An 11,289-nucleotide genomic window follows, 5' to 3' on the forward strand; every position below is an offset into this window, starting at 1 on the left:
GGGGCAAATTCTTTAAAAGTAATCTCATCAATTTGTTCACTAGCTCGCACATTTTGGGAGTAAAATTGTACATGATAAATTGCTGTATAGCGTATATGACAGCGAGTGCTGTCTGCTTAGTAGTCGGAATTACAGCTGGTGTTAACTGCCCAGCTAGGGATGACCGTGAACCTAGTTAGATACAAGTTGGTTATTTTTAGTTTGCATGAAATATTTTGGTCTAATTTCAGTGGACTCAATGACAAGGAGTCAGTGACAGTCAATGTTATAATGTCAAATTCCCCTTACAAAACACAAATATGATTAACTTTTCTTAATAGTAGTAAAAGCTCGTGTTGCAGAAATAAAGTAGCACAAAAAGGCAAAGAGTAAAACTTAAACCTTTCCCACTCTAGCTACCTCAGCCCCGCCCCCCGCAGCCGCTGTCATCAGTCTCTAGTATATGCATCCAAGATATTTTGTACGTGAACACGCACATACAGTTTTAGGTGATGATTCTCTTTTTTACACAAAAAGCAGTGTAGCTCTCCATCTCTGTGTCAGTGCATGCGGCCTCTTTTTTCCCCCGTGGCAGCGTATCTTGCTTAGCTGTACCCTGATTTAGCTCTTGATCTACAGTTAGCTTGTTTCCAGTCTCGCTCCCCGCAGCGGTTCCACCACCAGTGTCTCGTGTCATTTTAGACAGATGATATGCGAGTCCTGGGCGTGGGACTGCCGGGTCACAGGGCCACCGCTTACGTTCGCCCCAGCGGCGAGTCGGTGCCCATCCCTCTCAGCCTCTCCAACACGCTGTTTCTGAACGTTTTCACATTTGTCCATCTGCTGAGTGAAAAATAGTTAATCTCAGTGTTATTTTAAATTGAATAAGTATTCTTATTATGAAGGAGTGTGATCCCATTTGCCCGCGTTCGAGGCTATTTGTCTTTCCTTTTCTGCGAATTGTCCTTTCTAGTCATATACTTCGCCTTTTGTCTATTGAGTGGTTGGTCTTTGCTTATTGATTTGAGAGAGCCCTTAAAATGTGAGGAAAATTAGCATTTTGTATATGATCTGAGCTACGAGGTTTCATTTTCAGTTTGTTTTTGTTGATGGTTTTTGTTTGAAAGACTTTCAGCCATGAAGAGCATCTTCTTTATTTTTTTAATTCTTTCATCTGCTACGCATACAGTTTGAGTTTCCATCTCTAAGTCCGATTCCTCCAAAATGCATTTTTGCTGAGGTGTGAGTTAGAGACCCAGCTTAGGCGTGTACCCCAGGTGACTCTGCATCTGTTCCCTGTACATTTCGTTGAGGGTCACTCTTCATCCTTACTGATTTGAAATGCCAGTATTATATACCTAATTCCCATATGTATTTGGGTCTTTGTAAATGTTCCAGGCTGCTCCATCCATGAGCCAGCACTGCACTATTTTAATTATGGAAGCTTTATGGTTTCCAGTCACCTGCCTCCACAGTTGCTATTCTTTGTCCAGAAATATGTTTTCCCCAGGATCATGTTGCATTTCTACATTAATTCAGAGTTAGTCAGTGGAGATCCTTCTGATTCTGCACATTCTTGTGGAAGGTTGACATGCCGTTCCATTTATTTAAGTCTTCTCCCTTGGGGGTAGTTTAAGATTTTCTTCAGGTGAATCATATATTTTTTATTTTCTTTGGTTTGTTCCTAGGAATTTTGTCCTTTTTGGTTGCTGCTGCAGCTGAGAGTCTTCTTCCATTATCCTTTCTAACTAGTTGTGTTTTACGCCATGCTTCTTAAATATAACTCTTTATTTCCACACCTTCCCTTCAGGGAAAAGGTTATTTGTACTTTGGATCCACTGTAGCTGAGTTGGTGACTAAAATCATTTGGAATTTTGTTTTTAATCCGGGTGGAAAGATCTGTCCTTCCATTAACAATTGGTTTTAAAACTAAAAATGTGTTTCAACACTAAAATGAATTCAACTTAATGAAGTGGTAATAGTAATGAGAACGGGGAAGGTTTTCCTTCGCATATGTAGTAAGCTCTGTGATGTAGAAATGCTGTTTTCTGATTCGTGGCCACTGCGATATCAGAGTCGATAGTAAAACCTAATTGTTCTTTTTGTTCTTAAAAGACACGTGACCGTAGGGTAGTGATTCAAGGTCGTCACGAACATCAGTTGTACCCACACTTGGAATTGCAGAGTTAATAGAGAGTTAGTTACTTGATCTAACAGTGGCTCGCCATGATTCTTCTGTAGTAGCGCCTGGTATGTGTGGTTTATTGACAGTTAGGTCTCAAGTAAGGATGAGATGCCTGTACCAGGCAGGGGCGTGTCCTAGTGAAAACTGCACAGCCATCAGACCCTTCTGTGTGCTTTAATAATTCTGTATCTAAAGCAGAGTTTCCTAAGTTTTATAAAACTTTACTAATACTCTATTACATAATGTGTACCTTGGTTTTTAATTCCTAAAGTTCTCAGTAAATAACTCATATTGATCCTCAAAAGTCTGTGCGCACTCTGATTGAGTATAGTGTCTATGAAAATACAGATTTATGGAGTAAACCAGTAAGACTTGTGAATTTTCCATGAGGCCTGAGAGATTTTGCATTTTTGGTCCATGGACGAACTGCGGTTGTGCTTTTCCTGCAGTAGGAGGTCACGGAATCGGCCCTCTCTTCGTCCCTTCCCTGCTCTCCTGGGATTTACAGTCAACCTGCCCCAAAAGTCTTAGAATATTGGCTTAAAACACGTTATCACCCCCAAACCAGTCTTAACTAAATCTCGAGCATATAGGCTGTGTTTCTAGAATAGTATCGTAATCTCCTTTGTGCTTATTTCGATTGCTTTGACCAGGTAATTGTGAAAACCTTTGAGTAAAGAGTGCTTGTTATGCATCTGATTATTTTTTCTCTCACAGGATGAATATTCCATCTTTCCTCAGACATACTCCATAGATATTAATGGTTACATTCTTGTGTATTCTGTTACATCAATCAAAAGGTAAGACTCCTGCTCCTTGCTTGGGTTTATTTGCTACACAGAGATAACGTGAATCCTTATAAAGCATTGTGCTGACATCGGTAGTAACGCTTAGCCTCAATTATTAAACTAAATATTTTTAGTAATTGTGTCGTGGAGCGAACAGATTAAGGGAAAAAATTACCGTGGTAGGTGTTCTCTCACAGCAATGGGATAAAAAACTGCATTTCTTACTGCAGGCTGCCTGGATAGACAGGGGCTGAACACAGTCTGAAATTGAAATAGGAAATGCATAAATCGGTTTACATTTTGTTTGGTTTCGCCATATTGATGGGGAGCACGGGTGAGTGCCAGGGCCCTCTAGCTACGGAATGATCTGCAAACGTTTATCTAGAGATAAAAACTTGGGTTTCTGTGGTTCGTCAGCTCACCGTTAGACTTTGAATATTCTCAGTAAGGGTCACTGCGTGTCATGTCCGTGCAGGTGTGAAATAGTGGTAGGAAAAAACAAAGCACTTCTTTGTGTTCAGTGTACTTTATATTAAAATGGCGAGTCTGTGACATTTTCTGTGTTTCCCACTATAAACGTTCCATAACAACCATTTAAAAACATCAGCGCTGAAATGGATGTCTGATTTCATACTTTCTCTTTTATAGTTTCGAAGTGATTAAAGTTATCCACGGCAAATTGTTGGACATGGTGGGGAAAGTGCAGTAAGTAGTAATGTTCTCTCTCTCGTTAGACGTCCTCATTACGGTAGCACCGTCTGAACGATAAAATCTGCGCTGACCCATTGACTTTGACTCTTTTTTCTTTTGTCAATAGAATACCTATTATGTTGGTTGGCAATAAGAAAGACCTACATATGGAAAGGTGCGTAGCTCGTAAATCATCGCTGATTTATAAAATCCGGTATAAGGTGATTTAGTCACTGAAGTTCCATTTTTAATTATCGTCCTTGGGGCAGGAAGATTTTCCGCTGTGGCGTTATCCGCTCTGTGTTCGGAAATGTGGCAGCGACCGGGCCTAGATTAGAAACCAGTGTGGCGCTCACCTGTTCATTTCCTCCAGAAAAGAGGGCGAACACTGTGGAAAATTCCCTTTAGATCCCTCTACCATCTTGGGGAAAGCCAACGCTGAGAAAGACAGTGGTGGCACTCCCTCGCGCCGCAAGTCGGGTTTGTGTCCCAGGCTGCGAAGCGGAGCCATGAGCGGGGCGGCCATGGACCCCGCCCGCATGGGTCCTCGGCCTGGAGGGCAGAGACACGCTGGCCTGGCCAGGGCCGCAGCTTGTCACTGCAGCACTGAGCCTCAGGCCCTTTCCGAGCGGCCCCTGTCCTCGGGCGCCTGCGGCCCACTGTGAGATGCCGCGTGCGGGAGGGAGTCATGCTCTGTGAGCCGTGGGTAATCCCACAGGGCGGTGTCTGTTCTGTCCCCCAGGGCTCCTCTGTCACACACGGGCTGGCGATGCTGAGCGGAGTGTGCTGCTGCTCCACGAGGGAAAACGTGATGAGAATGGGGCTCAAATCAAGTACAGATGTCCCGTAAGGAAAAGGGCAAAGCTGTTTCATTGGACTTTCCTTTTTTTCTTTAGGGTGATCAGTTATGAAGAAGGGAAGGCGTTAGCAGAATCTTGGAATGCAGCTTTTTTGGAATCTTCTGCTAAAGAAAATCAGGTACGTACTTTTTAAAACTCATTGTCACTGCGTCCCGTTGCTCACAGGCACATGTTCCTCTTGGTCATGATCCCAGCGCCATCTTTGTCACCCCTGTTTGGTCTTGATCCTTCCGCCATTTCTAACCTCAATCTTTGGGTTGCTTTAGGAAGATACTATTCCTGTTTGAATTCAGTCGGTATTCTGCGATGGGATCTGGAACATTTGTAGGATAAACAAATTAATAGCAAAGGAAATACTACCTTGGTGAACACACATTACCGTTTTTATCTTATATGAAAGGCTGGGGCTTAAATGACTGGCAGGAATTTTGTTCCCGCACCTGCCCCTTTTTCGTAAGATGGAGCCGAGCCAGCATGTGTACGTGGTTTTTAACACAAACTACTGTGGCCTTTCTGTCACACAGGCGTTTCTTACCAGTTTCAGCCCTGCACGTGCTTCCGTAAAGGCAAAGGCGAGCCCGAGGGCGGGCGTCGGTTCTGTGTCGGGCTCTGATTCATGGCTCTGACGCAGACGTACAGCGCCCAGCGCGTCTCCCGCCTCATTTTCTCACCAGCGTTTTTCTGTGTTGCTGTTGATTGTCTAAAGCTACGAATCAGATAGTGTCACCTCTGTGACGAGATTGTCAGAGCGTCGCCGTTGTCTGTAGAGCAAGGCCAAGCCCTGAGCATCCGTCCAGTGTAGTTTGTGACTTGTTTTTTTTCCAGTTTCCTGTTTCACCACATCCCTGCACTTTTCAGTCACACGAAACTGCTTCCACTTCCTTAAACACAGTGGGGACTTTGAGAGTGCCTCCCCTTTACTCGTGTCTCTCTCTGGCTTAAGATATCTTTTCTCTAATTAGGCGCTTACAGTCAAATGGCGCTTTACTTACAGTGTTTCCAACATGCTGTCTTGTTCGACCCTCAAGAGATTAACTGGTCTGGGTTTCTGTGAGGAAGCTACCGTTTGTGAGGGTGGCCGGCCGGTTCTGGGTGGGGACGGCTAGCACGCGGTCAGCCCGGCACTCCCGTTTCCTAGCTCTGCCACATCTCTCCGTTATGGAGACTCCTACCCTTCAAGGTTCTGCTTAAATGTCACCTCATTGACCCCTGCTCGATTTCATCCAGCAAAAGGTAATAGTAGTTTCTTCGCGCTCATCCCCTTGAATTCATTCTGAGACCCAGCACAGTACCCTTGACCTTCGGATTCCCCGGAACGCCCAGCACAGCATGTTTGTATCTGGTGGTTGCTCAGTCAACCAAGGTATCGCTTGGGAGTCAGATCTGTGCGTCCCTGTGTTCAGATAACAAGCGATATTAGATCTCTGTGCCTGGTTCCTGGGTTCCAGGTAGGATTGACACGAATCTGTTCAGTTCCTGAATACAGTCAGGTAACAGGAGTTGAGATAGTAAGAGATACCTGTGTTTTTTAACCGAATTAAGTCGAACATTTATTGGGTGCCTAATGTCTTCTCTAGATCGTCTCGTTGAACCCTCTCATTTTAGAAGTGACGAGTTTAAGGTCCAGAGAGGGAAATGACTCTCTTAAGATCACATATATGGTGTGGGAACTTGGACTGAATTTAAATCTGTCTCACATTTAACCCTCTCTCTTCCACGCCGTCCTTTCTGACGGATGGGAAGAGGGGGCTGTGTGTGTGCCCCACGTGTAATAGAGACCAAAGTCTCCTTGGGGAGAGGTGGAGACTGTTCTGGATTAAAGAGTCTGTGTGAACCTGATTGGAATCTGGTTCTGAAATCCCTGGTGTCATAGACATTTTCGGTCAGCTGGGGAGATTGGAACACGTTCTGTATTATTGGGGAAATGGTGCTAATTTTCTTAGGTGCAGTGATGGTGTTGGGCTTATGAAGAGAATATCCTCATTCTTAGGAAATTCAAACCAAAGTATCCAGGGGCCAGGTTTCACAGTGTCTGCACCTTGCTTTCAAACGGTTTGGGTGGACAGAAAGAACAAGCCAATGTAAGTGAAGATGTTAACATGTCGAATCCAGGTACTGGGCTGGGTGGCCGAGATGGAGGATCCAGTTGATTGGCCCCAGGCTATCTTTGGTTCTGTTTGCTGACTTTGCTGTTTCTCAGAGGTGAAAACCTGAGGGTCTTAAAACAATTCTCTTTGCCATTATAATAAAACAGGCGTCCGCAGCAGGGTTCGCTGTTCTGCCAGGTTTGGGTAACCCGCGAGCAGTGTGTCTGTGTGTCTGGCAGCCGTTCCTCTTCCCAGCAGCCTGAAAGGTGTGGATCACGTATAGACCTTCCTCCAGTGTACTGAGAGGGATCGCTTCATAGGCGTATCGTCTCAGTTTAATGTACCTTTTTGAGAGTAACCTGGAATGCTTTGCCTACGATGTGTCATTCAGCCACTCTTCGGTCTTAGGGCGCAGGCTTTTCTCTGGTTTATGTTGTGCTTTACTGTAGCTGAAGGTTTTTAACATGGTTCTAGATAGGTTTGCGCTTTAATTTTTTCCTTTCCTTAAGAAGGGAGTATCCTGCTTTTTGAAAAACTAGATAAAAGGTGAATTATGCTGAAGGCTTAAGCCAGATAAGGGCAGAGATCAGATGTTCTCCTGGGCTGGGTCTGCCCCGGCACAATCATCCGATCAGCACATACCTTATCAGATGAGAAAGGAACCCTTGAAGATGAAAAGGTTCTTGTACCCAAGCGCGGTGAATACAGCAGGGATGCAGCAGTCCTGGCCAGATCCCTTAAAGGCAAGTCTGGATAGTTCTCAGCCCCACTGCCTGTCGAGTCCCTTGTTACGTTCCTGCTCACATCCTCCTTGAATATGCTAAGGATCTTCAGGGGCCCCGAGCCCTGATGGGGAGACACCAAGTCGTTTCGTCCATGATGTAAGAGGTCAAAGTGATTCTAACCCACATACCCAGGAGTGCTCCCCACCATCCGTGTGTTTAGTAAGGAGAGAGAATTCGTATGGTAGACACCACACACACACACACACACACGCACACGTGATCAGACCAATTGTATGAACTGCTCAAATTTTTTATTGATAAATTTTCAAGTATAGTCTGTTAGTAACTTGTATTACTTACCAAAAATCCAGTATTTTAAAATAAACCGTCACAAGCCGAGTTCGTTTCGCTGACACAGTGCACGGTGGTGAAAACGACCAGGTCTGTGAGGACATCGCACTGTGACCGCTGCTGGACGGCGGGGTGTTGGCGGTGCGGGCGCCTTTCCCATGGGGCCTTTAGCCGTCGGATGAAGGAGAATGTGCCTCGACAGTCACATCACACAGATAATTCAGGAGAGTTCTGGGATTTCTCTAGAGAGCCAGGCTCCAGGCACACAGTTTTCTTGATAGAGTTTGGCATGTGTCATTCCAAACATTTTTCTGCGATTTATTTTTACGATGAAATAAATAACTCGTCTATATAACCACGAGAAAAGGCGGGGATTGGTCATGTGGGGAGCTGGAAGGAGAGAGTTGCCGAAGCCAGTGACCTCGCTCGCGAGGAGCATCGGGGCCGGGGCCTCAGGAGCCCTCCTTCGTGGCAGCCAGAGAGAAGGAACCAGGACGGTGAGGCCAGCCAGGTTCAAGGGCCTGGCAGTTTGGAGAACAGGGTGTCGTCCTATGAATGTCGCTTCTGTTTCCCCAGTGAAATGTAAACCATGGTTATCAGCTACTGAGAATGGTGGGGAGGCTTTAGAAATTCTAGGCGAAAGGAGAAGGCATGACATCATCTGGGGGACTGAGCGGATGAGGGGAAGGTAGCTGGGCGGCACCGAGGGTCCCGGAGGTGAGGCGAGACCCCCGCAGGCCAGGCGGACTGCGTCGGCTGTGCAGCTGCCAGACCCGGGGGCTGGGGAGAGGCAGGTCCCTGTGGGGTTGAGGATTGTCGAGTTGGGGACATCGGAGCATGAGAGGGAAGGCGGGGTCCTTGACACTGGAGTGCTTGTGGGTGATGGCACGATCCCGGACTGCCGCCCGAGCCTCCTGAGAACAGGGGCGTTCTTTTCGTTTTACAGGGACCGACGGTTCTGACCCTGGTTCAGCCTGAGGGAGGGTTTCCCGGCCGAGATGTGTGAGGCTGGGGGCCGGTCTGCGAGGCTGGGGCGCTGGGAGGGGCGCTGCTCCAGAAGGAAGCGGGAGTGACTCAGAGTCTCTCCGCAGCTAAGAATCAGGACTCGGAGGTGACACAGATCCTCTCAAGTCCTAAGAGTCAGCGCTGCGTGTTCAGGAGATGGGAGGAAGAGGGGTTCGAAGGAGGGGTGTGAGGAGTGAGGGGCGCACGCAGGAAGGGCTCAGGCCAGCAGTGTCCTAAGGGAGAGGACAGCTGGCAGGTGACAGGGCGTTTGGCTGCTACTGGGCCGTGAGAGCCCGGAGGCCCCAGCAGAGTGCTGGGAGGGCTGGACTGAGGCAACAGCGGGTGGCGGATGGGCCTGCGCCGGCTCCTGGGCCTCCTGTGGGGACTGATGAGGACGGGGTCAGAGGCACACGTGACAGGAGTCATGGGGCGGGGAGAGGGAAGGCCGAGGCTCTTGCACTTCTGGAGCCGCCTCTTCGCCTCCACCTGCAGGCGGGCGGCGGGCCTTCTCTGTCCAGCCAGCGGTGAAAGCATCTCTCAGGCTCCACTTTGAAACTGACAGTCTTTGGTTTTCTCTTTCTTTTCCAGACCGCTGTTGATGTTTTTAGAAGGATAATTTTGGAGGCAGAAAAAATTGATGGGGCCGCTTCACAAGGAAAGTCTTCCTGCTCAGTGATGTAATTCCGCTGCGGGACCTGAGGACGCAGGCCTGTCCTGCCTGGGGACAGACCGCCCGTTATCCTCGAAGACAAACTCCGCTTCGTTTTTCCTCTGTTAACCTGAAAGATTTCATTTGGGTCAGAGCTGTTTCCTGCGCCCCCTCCTTTCAGATTATGTTAAACTCTGACTCTGTCCACATGAGTTTACTTCCACTTTCAAATTTTAAGCAATCATATTTTCAATTTATATATTGTATTTCTTAATAATATTATGACCAAGAATTTTATCGGCATTAATTTTTTCAGTGTAGTTTGTTGTTTAAAATAATGTAATCATCCAAATGATGCATATTGTTACACTACTATAACTAGCTTCCATATATCAGTGTTTATTTCATTGTGTTAAATGTATACTTGTAAATAAAATAGCTGCAAACCTTAATCCCTGCTACTCAGTGTGGCTTTTAAAGGCTAGAACCTTGTCCTGCCGAGGCGAGTGGAGCCCTCAGCGCCTGCTGACCACAGGGCCACCAGGCCATTGCCAGGGCCCACTAGGCAGCAATGACAGTCAGGGTAGAGGGTGAGAATTTGGGTGGATCTCTGTCCACCAAAACTCAGTGGCTTGGGGCATCTGAGGGAGTCAGTCCCGGAATGGCCGTCCTCCCCTCCGTCCTCAAAGGCCCCGTCTTGGCTGGAGCGCTTCGTGCAGGTGGGGCTGCAGTGGTCACTCTGCAGAGCCACCTTGTCACCTGGCTTGCCTCTTCGGCTACTGGAAGAGGACACGTTAAGAGACACTTATTGTCCCTCCCTGCACTTAGCTCAGTGTCCACGGCAGACAGGATCTGATTTAGAAAAAGGATTAGCCTGTCACCATCCCTAGAGCTCCAGTAGTTTAAAGAATGTCCTGTACCTGTTGTGACCTCACTTCAGACCCTAACCACACACCACCCCCCACCCGGTAGGAGCAGCTCCGAAGGAGGAGGGAGGGTTTAACCGGCCACCAGGCTGCACCGCGACTGGAAGTCAGAGTTCAAGTTAAGCGGTGTTTGTAAATGATGCTCCCTCCTCCTCCCCCCAGTTAAAACCTCACAGGGCCATTTCTGACATTTTAGGAAGTGTTACTCTACGAATAAAATACAATTTTGTTTTGTAGCTGATGTTTAGTGACAAAATATGTTTTCAGGATATGCCGTTATTTTGGATCTTTTAAGTATTTTTGTCTCGTCATTCCAGGATAATATTTGAGCCTTAGAAGACCTCCACCAAATACTCACTTTTTAAATAAAGAAAAATAAATTTTGACGGTATAGTATCATTACTTATTAACAAGGTTTATTCTTAGGCCCAATATTATGTATCGGTACCCAGGTTATGGGTGGGACCACATTAAATCCGGGTTCGGCTCATCCTTTTTCATCCGAAAAGTTATTTCCACTTAAGTGCAAACTTTGTGCAGCGTGCCCGTACTGGAAACAAGTTCCCTCCCAGCATGGGCCTTGAGGCCTGGCCTGGGTCTCCTGAGGTGGCGTGTAGTCCTTTGCCTGGCACAGTTCACCAGCCACGCTTTCTAAGCACCTGCTGTGTGCTGCACATCCTTCTAAGTGCCATGAGCACAAGCGAGGTCTGCAGCCTGATAGAGCTGGCGTCTGACCTTGACCGTTGGAGACACCGCAGGGTGGGTCCAGTTCTGCTCCCCAGCACGGTGATCCCATCACTCATGCAATGGATTATGCTTGTTACGGGTTCCGAGTGTGCTGGTGTGGCTTGGGACTTCCGTGACCAGGAACTCATTACGCACAGGTGGTGATGGGAAGTGGTCGGTAGGACCTGAAGAAATTCTTGTACCTGCCAAGTTTGATTTAAATGTCTTGTTATTTAATGGTATAGTTAGTTCATCACTGCTAAGACATATTTTTAACATTTTTGAAATCAGAACAAGTCAAAATCAGCGATAAAGCAC

General features: G+C 47.0%; 1 protein-coding gene across 1 annotated transcript in view; it reads left to right on the plus strand.

Annotated features, from left to right (window-relative positions):
* Nucleotides 1-10,631, plus strand: part of RHEB (Ras homolog, mTORC1 binding) — a gene marked incomplete at its 5' end in the record, with an annotated part of 18,856 nt that extends 8,225 nt beyond the window's left edge. The window contains 5 exons of the mRNA XM_025038997.1: nucleotides 2,882-2,964; nucleotides 3,601-3,657; nucleotides 3,770-3,817; nucleotides 4,539-4,620; nucleotides 9,259-10,631. Coding sequence (XP_024894765.1) covers nucleotides 2,882-2,964; nucleotides 3,601-3,657; nucleotides 3,770-3,817; nucleotides 4,539-4,620; nucleotides 9,259-9,351 — 363 coding nt within the window. The remainder of the gene's footprint in view (nucleotides 1-2,881; nucleotides 2,965-3,600; nucleotides 3,658-3,769; nucleotides 3,818-4,538; nucleotides 4,621-9,258) is intronic.
* Between the last annotated feature and the right edge of the window lie 658 nt (nucleotides 10,632-11,289).

Source organism: Pteropus alecto, unplaced genomic scaffold, assembly GCF_000325575.1.
Source record: "Pteropus alecto unplaced genomic scaffold, ASM32557v1 scaffold48, whole genome shotgun sequence".
NCBI classification, from domain to species: domain Eukaryota; kingdom Metazoa; phylum Chordata; class Mammalia; order Chiroptera; family Pteropodidae; genus Pteropus; species Pteropus alecto.